This window comes from Acipenser ruthenus, chromosome 19, assembly GCF_902713425.1.
Source record: "Acipenser ruthenus chromosome 19, fAciRut3.2 maternal haplotype, whole genome shotgun sequence".
Classification (NCBI taxonomy): domain Eukaryota; kingdom Metazoa; phylum Chordata; class Actinopteri; order Acipenseriformes; family Acipenseridae; genus Acipenser; species Acipenser ruthenus.
The window spans coordinates 6,260,308-6,275,184 of NC_081207.1; the positions used below are offsets into that span (position 1 = coordinate 6,260,308).

Consider the following 14,877-nt stretch of genomic DNA (forward strand, 5'->3'; position numbering starts at 1 on the left):
GTTACTGCATTAACGCCTTTTCAAACTGTTTTGGCTTTTGCTTTTTTTTTTTTTAAATACTGAACGGGGAGGTTCCATTTTTTAAAAGCAGTAACTCATTGATCTAGGTGCCCCGGGGCTACACTTCTGTGACAGCTTCACACTCTCACAAACATATACACAGGTTAACGAAAATCTATACATCCAACCAGATCAATTCAGTGTATATTTAGCAGGTTCAAAATATAAAATTGCCAGGCGGGTAGGGAGAAATTCAGTGGCTAAAGCAACTGTGGTTCTCCTTTTACAAGTGACATCTTTAAAAACAGACCCCAGCTGGTAATCAATTATCTAAAGAGATATTGTAAGGTATCTTGATCGAGGGGGTGGGGGGGGGGGGGGGGGGGGGGCATGACTAAAATGAAAGATTTGGTTTCTCCAGCCTTTAATTCTCATTTTGTGGCCAATCCTTTTTTTCTTTTTGCACTTGAATAATCAATGAAGAAAAAAGGCAGCGATCTATAAAAAAAAAAAGTGTCAGCAATTCAAATGTAATTATGTATAAACTCATGCATGTGTTTTTGTATTTATTCCTAATAAAAATCTTTAATCAATGTTAGTTTGCAATGAGCAAGCATTAATTTTAAAACATGAGGAAAAAAAAAAAACAACTATTCTTATTACATTACAGGCTGAAGAAAGAAAGGACTAATTTATATACCGGCATGTATATTTTAAAGCAATTTAAACCAGCTCTTATTGATAAAGCTAACAAAACCAATTACCACAAGTAAAAAGCAAGCTAATCGCAGCAGCACAGTAGTTATCACCATCAAACACACACTCAGTCTTAAAGCTATTCTAGAAAGCACTGCCGCTGTCACATACAGCCTCTTTCCTGTGTTAAATAAGTAGTTCATGTACAGGAGAGATAAACTAAGCCAACCCAGTACAACACACAAACAATACGAAAATGTTTAAAAATGTAACTCTTGATAAAAGGTATTTGTTATTCAAATGTGATTACTTCCCATTATCCTCATATTAAATTCAGCTCTGACTTATTTAAAAGTGTGACCAAATCGCTGTTCACAGACCTATTAATTCCTTAAGACAGAAACATAATGTTTTTACAATTTCTCCTGATATTTATTATTGTAATACTGCCTGCAAGACTGCACCTTTCCACATTTTTTTTTTTTTACCAGCTAGTTGTCTAAAGATCGCAGATTAAAAAACAAGTGAGCCAGGAGCCTGAATCAAACTATAACAATTCAATGATCGAGAGGTGTAAAAAGAAGAAAAAATGAAATTATTATTGCTTTAAAAACCCAGTTGCATTAGCCCTGATGGTTAGACTATGCTGTAAAAGAAATAAAAATGCATTTAAAAATCCCATTCAATCCAGCTTCATTTTAATTATTAAAAGACAAAAGTATTTTGCAATGCTCAAGTCAATAGAACAGTTACACAGACATGAATACCACATGCAAACTGGAAATATCAGAATCATTTCATTTATACTCCTTTACATGTCCCATGTTCTTTTAAAGGGTTTCTTTCTAAATATGTGAGATCTATGAAGTGTAAGTCCACCTTTAGCATTGAATTTAGTTGTGTTTAGTATTGTGCATCATTATGGTAATGTCAAGTTAATTTGCTGGCTGCACATTCTTATACAAGCATAAAGAGAATACGGAACGAAATAAAAGAATCTAAGCACATAGAGTTCCACTGAGTACAGTACATGCAGAGCTCAGTTGACCACACTGTTATTAGAATTTTAGCATCCACCATGCAGCTGCTGTGATATTTTGGACAGACTTGTGGAATTGGAGAAGCAGTCGGCAGAAGGCAGAGGCTATAAAGGTGCTCAGAGTGAGATCTGGAAGAGGAGATGTTTCTCCTGCTGCAGGTTATCTCTCAACAGGCTTGTTATAATTTTTTTATTTTTTATTTACTGCTGCAATAACAAACTGTCTGGGGGAAAAGCTCAGTATGCTGCAAAATAGAAATATCCCTGCAAAAAGTGAGGAGGGAAAGCTATTGCTGTTTTATTTTTTAATAAATGTCAGTCCTGGTTTAGCTAGCAAGTCTGGTGGTGGAAAATGTAATACATTTTGGCCAGTGGGTTAGTATTATTTTATTATTATTTATTTCTTAGCAGACGCCCTTATCCAGGGCGACTTACAATCGTAAGCAAATACATTTCAAGTGTTACAATACAAGTAATACAATAAGAGTAAGTAGTACATGTAACTCTTAAGGGTGGGAAGCTTGTTTAGTTGCATGCAGTCTCTGCGTTCTATGCAACAGACAACCCACTCAAATGTTAAGTCAGTATTTCATAACTGCGGTCACACAAGCATCCATTGAGAAAACTGTGTAAGACAAGCTGCTTCCTCTGTGTGCCTTTCAATCTATATTTCATCTATAACATAATGTACACCTAACTATTGCCTTTACAGACATTGTTACACGTATAGGACAATAGTCTAGGAGATAAGTTTTCATATGATAATCTGTTAATGCACAAGCCTTGAATAAAAGCAGTTGCTTGCCAACATCTACCTAACACTACTTATAAGATTGTAAACTTAAGAGATAAAGAAAAAGCAAGACCATTAAACACAGAGTGCTACGAGTACAGCAGTAGTGCTAATTTAAATAAGGAACAGTCCGAGCTTCAAAGCAGTTCAGCTCCGGTGCACTGATGCAACAAAAATAAGACAACAGAGGGGAAAAAAGAAAGAAAGAAAGACAGAAAGACCCCAAGCTGAGAGAGGGGGACCACAACAGGAACACAATGCCAACATGTGCCACAGAATGAAAGAAGAGGGGGGTCTTACCTCGGGAAGGTAGAGGAATGCCGGGGGACACTGAAGAGAGTGAGGCAGCATCCCGGAGTTGGAGAGCAGAAGGCAGCCTGAGTTGGCCATGGAGCACAGCATGTGGTAGCGGGATGTTTTGCGCATGAAACAGGGAGATCCTTCTCTGTTGCTTGCTCTCTCTCTTTCTCTCTCTTTCTCTCTCTCTGTGCCTCCTTCTTCTATGCCTGCTCTTTTTGTTTATGCTTTTTAAATTTGCTTTCTTTTTTTTCTTTCTGTTTTTACTATAAAAGGTGGGATAAACACAGATAAGCTACACATACATGTGCCCTCAGCTCACACAGGCTCTATATTCAATGCTCCACTATTTACTTTAGTAGCAATATAAATGTGCAAGGCAAGGGGGAGGTTCTCAGTAAATTGGAGGGGGGGGGGGGGGGTGTTGTGAGGTCTCCTGGGTATTCAAACATCAAACACCACACTATAAAATGAAAATAATTCCTAATGACATTACAACAGCTGAACCAACCATTTAACTCCTTATGTGTTGTGCCTGTGTTTCACATTCCGCTGATATTGTACACGGGATACAGTATGTTGGTGGTTATTTTGTAAAAAGATACATTTGTTTAAATGCAAGTCCCACATTTCTTTGTATTTTCGTAGAAGTTTATTGCTTTAAATAATATTTATGCAATTGTTGTAGTTTGTATTTGTGCTGGTTACTGAAGCTGTCTGTTGGTTTTATTTTTTGTCAGGTACCCCTAAACTAATAACACCCCCCACCCCCATCCTTGTTTCATTTTTCATTTTCTGTTAGTACTTCACTTGCACATTGTTTTAATTCTACTTGGGGGGAAAACCATTCAAATAAAAAAAAAAACCAAGAACTCCCTACTACAGTTTAAGAAGTAGAAACAGTTGACAGAAATGGAAACCCATGACACAGTCTGTTTTCTTTCTTCCTATCTATAGGGTAAAACTATCTTGGTACACATATCTCATAGCCAACCCAACACTTAAACCATACTCATTTTATCCATTAATCTCTCACTGATGGGAATTCCCGCTACCATCTTTAAACAGAAAAGATAAGACAAACGCAGACAAAGCTGTGATTTGTATATTGTGAAATGTGGAAAGAACACGACAGACTCTGCATTTCTTAAATGACAGAATCATGCAACAATCTGCAAGCCCCCTCTCCAGCTATTATAAAAGAATCCCTGATTCTGTTTTGGTTTTGCAATTCAAGGAATATCCTCTCAACCACACCCACATCCTGTATACTGCTTCTTCTGTATCACATTATAATAACAGTCAGTAATTCAGATGTAATTATGGTATGTATAATCCAACACATGGTTTCCTTTCATTTTCAAAATCTATTCCATAACCATTCATGTTAACCCTTTTTCATAAACAGCCATAAATGTGGCCCTTTTCTTTTGCATATACCACATAAGGACCTGCACAATATATTTGGATTGATTTAACGAATGGGAGGAAGATCAAATCAAAATAAATATTGCTACACATCAGATTTTTACATTTTCCAGAAAAAATGTGAATTGAATTGGACTCTAAAGTTAAATATTTCAGTGCATTTCCAGGTACCTTCCACTGCCTTTATTAAATCGATTTAGACTCGTTACAGTCCACAAAAGTAGGGCCAAGTGGGTTTTTGGAAATCATATATTAGTTTCTTCACTGCCAGCGAAGGTGAACTGGTTACTAAATGCACATGATGTAAAGACAAGGATATTTATAAATGACAAAATGGGACTCACTTACACAGAAAAGGGAGCTAACGTTTGATAAATAGATGGCATGAAGGAGTAAATCAAGTACAAATAGATAAGAAAACAGGACCTGGAGATGATTAAACACCGCTGAGCCATGCGAACAATTATTTTAATAAGATGTAGTGGAGTACACACAGGCTTACTGTAGATGCGCAATGCAGACAGTAGGCCACTTGGATTCTCACAACACATTTTCATTAGGGCCAGACCCCCAATAAGAAATAAGAAAGCTGGTTCTAATGTTTCATTAAGTATAGTAGTGTAGCCAACTACAGATGAACTCGTTATTACCTAATTATGAATTAGGACAGTTTAAAATAACAGTCACAAACTAACATGAATTTCAATATAATTTCATAGACGCTAAGTTTTGAAATGCCATCACTTGCTAACACCATTTCTGAAATATGTTTCAGTTAAATTGTAATTGGTTTTAGTGGAATCAACAACTGAAAGTGTTTATTCTGTATTAAAATAATACTCCAACCCAACAGCACTCAAAACAGCTGTTTACACCACTGACTGCTCATCCCTGACATATTTAATAGGCACTTAAAAGAAAGCAGAAAACATCTCAACATTTCGAAGCAACGAAGTCCCTTTATGTAACAAGCAAAACTAAAATTCTCGGAATGCCTCCGTGGCAAAGTGGCTAAGTTGTGCACGCAGGTAAAACATTTTAAAATGCTAATAGATCTAAGTGTTGTACTTGAAGCTGAAACACATTTGTTTTTTTAATTATGCTTTGACGCGATCTGCAGTTTGCAGGGTGAGATAGCTCTGATCTCAAGAACCTTGAGGGTGTAATGCAACATAATTCAATAAACACTGAGGGTAAGAGGATACATTGAGGTGTAGATTGATCTCTGAAGGATTTGAAGCCTTGTAGTTTATGAGCTTGGAATCCTACACAACAAGGCTGTTAAGGTTACTCTTTCAAGTGTCACAAGTCACAAGACTGCAAAAAAAAGATACTTCAAAGTATTGTTGCCAATTCGTTCTGGGCTAAATACCTAGGGCACACACATGCCTTAAACAGCATTTATTGCACAGAAAAATAACATTACAATCATCCCACTATTGAAACATTCAAGGGAAGCTGAATGTTAAAGCAGATATTCGTCATTTTCATTAAATTATGTCACCCAGATATTATTTTAATTTGCATAGGTCCTCAATTTCTTTCACATTCTATATGTTTACATTTGTGAAAGCAGGGGCTGGCATTCACTTACCCTTCAAGGACCAGGCTTTCAAAAGTGCACGTATTTAAATGTACACATATGATGATATTTCTACATCAAAGACTAACTTATCCGTTTTAAAAAATAAAGTAATATATAAGTTTAAAATGTGCTTTATGGACGGCAATCTATTTATATACGGTTTGAAATGGAAAGAGAGGTTAAGGCAGTAAGGTTTGGTGTTGGAGGGCTCAATGCAGCAGTGAGCAGCTGGATTACTGTTGCCAGTATTATGCCTTAAAAGTGCCCTAGAAGCTCAGCTTAAAAACAGCCAGAACCGGTGACCAGAAAATTGGAACTCGGAGCCGGGCCAGCCTGCCAGTGATCTTTACAACCTTTGTCGTCCATCCCTGATCAGGGCAGTGATGGCTGAGAGAGCAGCTCAGTCAAGGGTCAGCTGGCATTGATAGTGTGGCAGGGCAGGGCAGGACTGGGCAGAACAGGGTAGGGTCGTTCTGGCCAGGCTGCCCTTAGCACCCAGCAACATGGGGGACGCGTGTGAAGTCCTGTTACTGCATGAGCCAAACCAGCCCTGCAGAAGGAAATCACATCAGATCAATGAATATTTATAACACTTTTAGAAAGTAGGTTCTCTGACTTGCCAATGTAGGAAGTGTGTGTTTGGGTTTATGAGCAGTAACACGTTAAGAATATATTTTTTTATTAGATGTCTTTTTTTAATCATTGGGAATGTACGTTTTGCACAACATATTCTTTACACGCTGTCATGCAAAAGGAGGTTTATCAAATCTGGTTGCCACAATGTATCACTTACAGTATGGAACAGACCAGATTAGCCAGATATTTAAAATACTAATGTACCTGATATAATTAATGACTGTTGCATATATTAATGGATTTTAAGTTTGATCTTTTCATAAATGAATGAGCAGAGATACTTTCGTATGAGTTCATGCGAATTGACATATTTAGACATATATTGCATATGATATTGGTTAAAAAAAATAAATAATTAAAACTATGATTTTGTTTGTTTGTTGATTCAGAATTTTAGAAGACACTCATATTTGTTATTCATTTCTCCTCTATTTTGGTAGGTACTCCATTGTGAAAAACGGTCATTATGTGATCCCTGATGCTACAGTATAATGAGTATAATGTTTTCTCTGCTTAATATATTCACTTAAACACTTATATGGCAAAACAAAAAGTGCATTCAAACGCACAAGGCTACAAAACAGACATGATTTGGGGCTTAGCACCTCATATTAGTAATGGCACTTTGATATGTGAGCAGCTACAAACACGTGTTAATGCTGGCCTGTTGCAGTAAAAAGCACTTACTCGCTCCTTCAGTGAAAAGTCACATATATTGCACTTGAGCACTGCTGTAATTTTAATGCTGACCCACTGGGCAAGAAGCATGAAGTGCCATGCTGTAGATTATATTCAGAATCTATTCATGTAAAAAGACACCTTTTCCCTCTGACAGAATTGGTAGTTACTTAGAACAACATGGTTATGTTTTGCTTTCTAAGATTTGATACCCTCCTACTGTGGCATGTCTCTTTGGCATACTGATGGCAGATGTCAGGCTTTTGTCATCCAGCTAAAGTTACCTTTGGGATTTTAAACAAGCCTGACCATCAGTAAGGCCTGCTTTCTGATTAAGTAGATCATAGAATTGTCAGTGTTCCAGTGCAGTCCAGTAACATCAGCAGCTTGACAATTCTGCATTTATAGAAATATGATAAAGCACAACAGAACATATTATTTACAGTTACAGGGCATTTCATAGTAAAGATACAATGATAGTCCATATGTGGCATTTGTATTTAATTTTTTTTTTCCTCAACCTGACAACCTGATTTTTACGACCCACTTCCAACCCGGAACCGCTACTACAGGACCAGACCCGAACCCGCAACCCGCTTCAACACGGTCTTCTTACCCGTAACCGGAACCGCTTTAATAAGACCTGCAACCCGACCCAAACCCGCAAGTGTCTGTCCTTTACCTACTGCCTGCGCCAACTGACTCTCTCACGCTCTCACATTCACACACAGATATATCTACCATTCTCCACAGATTGAGTTTATACATTAGGCTATACAGCGTGGTAGCTTTCTCTAGTGGCCTGGATATATTTTACCATTGTAACATTAACTATCTCTGCTTATGTTACTATAAAATACCTGTCTATTCCTTTTGTGCCACCAGTTGAAAGGGAGCTATACTTGTGCTTTCACAGAGATGTACCAGTTTTGTGGCTGTTGTTCACAAAAACATAGCAACGAATCTAGTCATGTGTTCATTATTTTCATTTGCTATGATTCCAAAATAATTCCACACTTCTGATTTACCTCTCAAACTATTATCCACTACATGATATTAACCCTGCGCTGTCTTTTGTTTCAACTCGTTCACCAAGCAGATGGGATAAAAGGATCTTGCGACGTATCAAACAAGCGAAAAAACTGCTTAGTCAGCTGACTCCTCCCTAATCGCCTCCTGCTTTAGTGCAGGAAATACTGGTATAATTACTTTCTAATATGTTCTATGGAAAGGGTTATATACGAGTACGTTGAAAGGACAGGAAACATTTTTGGTGATTCAAATTCAGACCCGAAAATTAAATTTTCCTGAACCACAAACCGCGAAAAAGTTTACATTCCGACCCGAACCCTTTTGCGGGTCACCCGCGGGTACACGACCCGATGCAGGACTTTAACCTGACGTGATCATGAAGTGCTAAAAAAGACTAGATTGCATTAGGCAGACATGTTAAAATGATTCTGGGGAAAGATACAACAAAAAGTCTTGGCAGTAATCAGCCCTTTTCCTTTGTGCAGTCTGTTGTATCATTGTAGTTTACTTCTCAAATAAAAATTAGATTTGTTGGATATTTACATTCTGTAGGAATAGCCAAAACAGATGCTGATTCAATGAAGGTTTTCAAATGTCTGATTAGAAACAGCAGACTGTGTAAAAAGCGAATTTGCTGATTTTTATAGCTATAAAATACCACTCAAATTCTCTTTGCATTTAAGCGATACGAAAAAGGAGTTACTGTAAGAGCAAGGAGTTAAGCATGACACGGCAGGATGGATTTATAAAGGTTTCCACCAAAGCCCTTTTATTTTGTGAAAGGACAATAAAACTGTTTATGCTACCAAATTAATAACAGACAGCATACGCACACTTTTAAGTCACTTTTGACCCATTTTGCTAGTGACCAGTTTTATAAAATGACATGTGCATTTTATGGTGCACATTGTAAGAACAATCTGGTGTATTGCAGTTTTTCTATCCAATAATCATTGGTGTAGTAGAACCGGAATACGCCGGAACATCGTTCTGATACTATTTTCTATAAGCAGCAGTGATGTAGCTGTAACTCACATAATAGGCATGCTAAGTCACTCATATATCCAACAAACTGAGGAGATCCAGGCGCAGTGGGATCTCCCAGGGATGGCCTTGCAGCAGCTGGCAAACGTTTGAAAACCAGATTCTCCTGGGACATCTGGGGCCACAAGGAGAACTGTGGCCTTTTCTCTCCGGACCTTCTCTAGGTAGGCCAGGAGCAACAGTATTGGCGTTGGAACTGCCTCTGAGATCGCTGTTGTGCTGGAATCCCAGGTCCAGCACTCTCCCGTCATTTCGGGTGGGCCTGACTGTTAGCCACCGCAGAAGCCTGAAGGCGGTGCCTCAGGTCATCACGTGGGGCAGTGGGGATCTGAACCGTCCGAGTCACTGCGTGAGTCACGGGTGGACGCTTGCATCTCATTCTCTCCCGTACCAGAGTAAAGGAGGAGAGCATGAAGGCTACCTGCCAAGATGCCTCACATTCTCGGTGGGAGCGCTGCCGTAATTCCTCTACAGCTGGTCGAAAGGTATGGCCAGGGGATATTGATGCATCAAGCAATGCTGACTTGTCCTCATCAGGGACCTTCGCTGCTTGGGACAGCCAAGCTGCCTGTGAGCTACCACGAGGCTTGCCAGACTCAAGCCCAGGGCTTGTCCTTGGAAGCCAGAGATCTAGAGCAGCATACTCGAAGCCAGGCGCATCTCTGAAGCCATCGGTTCAGGTAGGGGCGCTGACTGCAGTACTCCATCTAGGTACGTCGTCAAGGCAATCAGGAGAGCAGTACAGGGAAGCGCACGGTGCTGCACTAGGGTGCAGCGCGGGTGATGATCTGGTTCTAGATCGTGTGCAGTCACACAGTGGGGCAGTGCGTAACGTACACCGGTGCGGAGCACAGGATCATGTTTATACAGGAGAGAAAGAGTGTACTGCTTTTTTCTTTTACATTTTTTTTAACTGCAAGGCGGTAGAAGAAAGAAACACACACAAACACACAACAGCAATGCTGTGGGGGTAGAACAGTCGCCACGCTAGGTGAGTGAGTTGTATGAGTATCAATGTGTCTGGGCGCCAAAGTACCAAGGCATGGAGCGTCTAAGAACCGCGTGCAGTCACACGACGGGGCATCACATAGCTTGCAACAGCGTGGAGCACTGCCTACCGACGGGGGCGGGGGGGGCTGTGATTAGTCTGGACCGCATCCAGTCCCACAACTGGTGCAGCGTGTAGCTTGCAATGGAGTGAAGCACTGCCTGCAGACAGAGGGCATCGAGGGCGCTGAAGAACCGAGGGCACTGGGCAAGAATGCTTTTGTCTGGACCGTGTGCAGTCACACAACCGGGGCAGCGCGTAGCTTGCAGAGGAGTGGAGCACAGCCTATAGGCAGTAATAAGAAAGACACTAATACAAACACACACAGTAGTTAACTATGGGGAAAACAGTCACCACATAAGGTGGGTGAGCTGTGAAATCCTTTTTTTTTTTTTTTTTACCTAGCGCGCCGTTTAGTAGGCGGGCTGAGACAAGCCGGCGGAGTCAACTCAACAGTGCATCGCAGCAGAGCCGGGGCTCGGTGGAGGAAATACGTGTCTCTTGTTTTTTTTGTTTTTTTAGCTGCAAATAACAGAGGAAAAAAAGACAGAACAAGGTTAATGAAAGCAGACTACAATCGCCAGATATAGGCTATTGAAAAAAATATTTTAAAAACCAAAGCGTTTAGCTCAGTCTTCAGAAGCTGAGTTTCTTATTCCACAGAAGTGGCAAGCCAGCTTCCAACAGTAAATTGCCGGGGAACTCCAGAAACCTTGAGTGAAAGCTCTTTTAAAGAGTCCTGGAAAAGTTAGTTATACCTACCTTAATTACCTGTTTGTGAGAAGCAAAAGAGAACGTGACCTCCGTGGAGTGACTACTTATTCCCTCGGTGACCGAGAACATTAATCCCTGGAGGGGCCTATCGGCAGCTTTGACATAAAATGCTCAGTAAATACCTGACCTGTGGCAAGCATATCCCAAATGTATGGTTGTTGGTCGTCTTCGAATTGAAAGAGAATTTCAAAACTTTTGAACTGTAACTTCAAAGAGTTTGAACTTATCAAAATATTCATTTTTTATTCTCTTGACAGATACTTTCGTGTATACTGACACAATGCAAAACCCAGATCCAAAAGAAGAAACAAAAACAATACCGGTGAGTATAAAAAGGTACAAATCCTTGACAGTTATGCAAAAGACGCGAGTGGCTGCTGCAAAGTCACTTTCAAAGGACAGACCTGGTTGATAGACCAGCATATAAAAACAAGAAAGCTGAGGCTTATTAAAGGGGGGAAAACTTGACAGGGAAGGCTGCAGTTATGTGTTCAAGTGTATGGTGCAACAAATTTTCAAAGATCTTTAAAAACAAGGGGAACATGCTAACTCCTTCAGTTCAGGAAGGTCATACGATGTGTATCCTGCATTAGGACACTTTTGGAATTACAAGTCCATGCTATTTTGTTGTTCTTGTGTTCTTGCTTGGTTCAGGATAAACAGTAAGGCGGTTAATGAATTAAGCTTTTTGCACATGCTGTGGATAGGCTCTTAAAACTAATTTAATGTAATCTTTTAGCTTTACCTCAGTTTAAGAGATTCATTTGGGCCGCATGCTGGACCATGAATTGTGATCTTTAATCAAATAGCCTAGCGATTGTTTTAAAACTGGAAAGAAATATCTCTTGGAGTAGCCAGAAAGCTATAGGCGAATCAGTTCCTCTCCTGGTGAATCAGGAACTTTACTCAACATCTAAATGGTAAAACTGATCCTCTTGTGCATAACGACTGGTTATGCCTGGAATAGGTGTAAAATACTGTATGTATATATATATATATATATATATATATATATATATATATATATATATATATATATATATTTTTTTTTTTTATGGAGCATTATTGAAAATGTGAAAATGAAGAAAATGTTGCACAAGTTGGGTAATTTCCTGAATAAAAGAATACAGTTTTGTACAAAAGACACTTACACTTACGTATTTTTCATTGAAATTTGCAGAAATTACTAATCTTTCATGAAACTAAAAAGTAAGGGTATGAGAACAGTCATCGCTGAAGATTTCCAAGGAATTAGAGATGGGAATCATTGAGGAATAGCCATTTATCCAGACAGAACAAGTGGATTTTTGCAGACTCGCTGCCAGTGTCATCCTGGCTATCCACAGTTCATCTGAGCATTGTTAAAAGAAACAGTAACACTGACATTGACTACAATACAACTCACTACTACATCCACTTTTATCTCTGCCTACAAGGAGAGCTGTGAAGTTAGTATAAGAGCCTTCCTCTACTCCACAAGCATCACAGAGTCTCTTAGTATATCTTAGCATATTGAAACCATGATCTGTAATGATCTGTTAAATAACACAGGAGAGTCCAAAGTACCCAGCCTCTTACGGGTATTGCGATTGAGCTGCTTTCAGTTTAGAAAGCAGTTGGCTGTGATTTCAGAACAACTTCAGCCGTCTCTTTTACTTGTGTTGGTTTGTCCGTTCCGATTACTTTAAAGTCATTTTCATTTTTATACCATTTCCTATCGCCTCCTCAACGGAGAACGCCCCCACACACTACCTGTTTATTGTAACAGTTCACTTTTCAAATGACGAATTGTAATACAACAATTAAGTTACACACTAACTGTGTGAATTTGATTCAGTACCTACGCCTAATATTGTATACAGTACAGAATGAGGTGTCACTTCAAACTCTTTGGTTAGCGAGTTTAAAGCTGCTGGCAACCAAAATAAAGTCTGATATCGCCCATAAAACATTCAGATTTGAAGGAGCACTTCCAACATAATCATGTTGCAAACTGAAATATTCTTATTTCTTTTACAATTGCAAGTACTTACTCAAGGTGTTATCGTGTAGGGGAAGGTGTCTGATCTCTCTTATTTAGCTATAACCTGCAGAGTCTTCAATCTGTTTAAATAGTTCTGGCGGAACACATGACTATCAATTAGTCCCTGATGATTTTGTACCCCTGAGCCAATACAAATATCAAGCAGAAATCAGCAACTTCACACAGCCAGGATGTGAACCTACACTCCCCTGACCATATGACTCATTCTGCACACTACACGGTTGTGCCTTTATCAAGTGAGCCCCTCAGGGACCTCAAAATTAATACTTGTGAGACTGATCCTTCTGAAACTTCAGTAAACTTGGATACAGAAGAAATGAATAAAAACAACAATACCTTTAATGTAAAAAAACTTTTTTTTTCAGCTTTCTTTAGACATTGTTTGGAACACCTCTCAGTGGTTAAGCTTTACACATTAAAAAACAAAACAAAACAATCTGTTAGCATCAAACAGGGAGTGAAGGTATATCTCGACTCAACAGGACTGCATGCATCACGGAGCATCACTAATCCCTCTGAATTAAACTAATCTCTAGGATATCACCTGATCAGAGAGGCATGCTGTTGAGGGTCTCACAGTGCCACAAGCCTCCCATTTTTGCAGGCTAACTGCTGTGGCAACTGATAATGAGAGAAGTCACGCAGACACCTGATAGCGAAGCGGTGGCATTGATCACAGCCGGATATTAGTGATAAGTGGAGAGGAGCAGCTCACCATAGTGCAATCAAAGACTGCCTGGAGTAACACTGTGCTGGATACAAACTGCAGGGAACAAGGCTGGGAAACAGGGCCTTTTCCTTACAAGGGATCTCAAGACGAAATCAGAAATGTTTCATGTTAGTTTATGTGAGGGTGTGAAATGGATGAATCCATTCTTGTTAATGTGTATATTTTGCTTCCCTGGAATGCATTTTGAATTCCAAAAGAATCCCCAGGGCATCCAAATTACAAAAAAAAATAAAAAAATAAAGCAATGTTGAAGAAATGATTTGGTTGAGTTCCAGATCATGACCTGGGTTTGAGTGACATGACTGGTCTCTGTAAAGAATCTGTTTAGGGTCCAGGGAATATCTGAGGTATCATTTTGAAGTCCTGGGTTTAGTTTGTCATCTCTCTTTGTGATCTAATTAAAAACAATGATTAATGTTGGCCCTGGCGGTTTGAATGCATATATAGTCTTGTATGGTGCAGTGATTTGTGATGTGTGACAGTGGAAGTTCCTGTGTTGGTGTCCTACGGCTTTAGCCCCTTGGCTTTCTGTACAGCAGCAAGGTATCAGTTACTGACAGGGTCACATAATGGAGGTCTTGACATTGTAGTATTTCATTCAGCTCACAAATATCACCAATTAGTTTGGGGCATAGAGTTACAATTGAAATCATTTCCTGAAGGTATGTTAACTCCCTTATGAAAAAATAATAACACTACAATTCTGCCAAAAAATATTATAATCCCCCCTAGTTTCAATTTTTTTTTCACCAATTCTGCATGTATTATTAATAACTTATTTTCATACTTGTTACAAACTCCTCACTTTTTTGTTTCTTATATTAGCCTAATAAAAAATGTATAGGCAGTTTGTAACAGCGAGCCAAACTTCTGTTCCGTTCATCATTAAACACCACACGCTCTACCTGAATCTGCTACAGCTTACATGCATTCATTAAACATTACAGATGCTCCCAGGTTCTTGAAACATTTCTGAATGACTTTTCTTAAGCACATTTTAAGAAAACCAAAATGCTCGCCAGGATGAAAGAGGCATTATCTTGCAGATGGGAT

The 14,877-nt window shown here is 39.2% G+C and overlaps 1 protein-coding gene across 13 annotated transcripts in view; it reads right to left on the minus strand.

Moving 5' to 3' along the window:
• Positions 1 to 14,877, minus strand: part of LOC117424593 (RNA binding protein fox-1 homolog 3-like) — a 330,577-nt gene that overhangs the window by 95,526 nt on the left and 220,174 nt on the right. For 10 of the 13 annotated variants that reach the window (XM_034041100.3, XM_034041094.3, XM_034041101.3 and 7 more), the window contains exon 1: positions 2,829 to 3,159. The exons of the other annotated variants lie outside the window; for them this stretch is intronic. In XM_034041100.3, coding sequence (XP_033896991.1) covers positions 2,829 to 2,954 — 126 coding nt within the window. In that variant the 5' untranslated portion in view covers positions 2,955 to 3,159. Of the gene's footprint in view, positions 1 to 2,828; positions 3,160 to 14,877 lie in introns of those variants that run through there. 13 annotated transcript variants of the gene reach the window in all.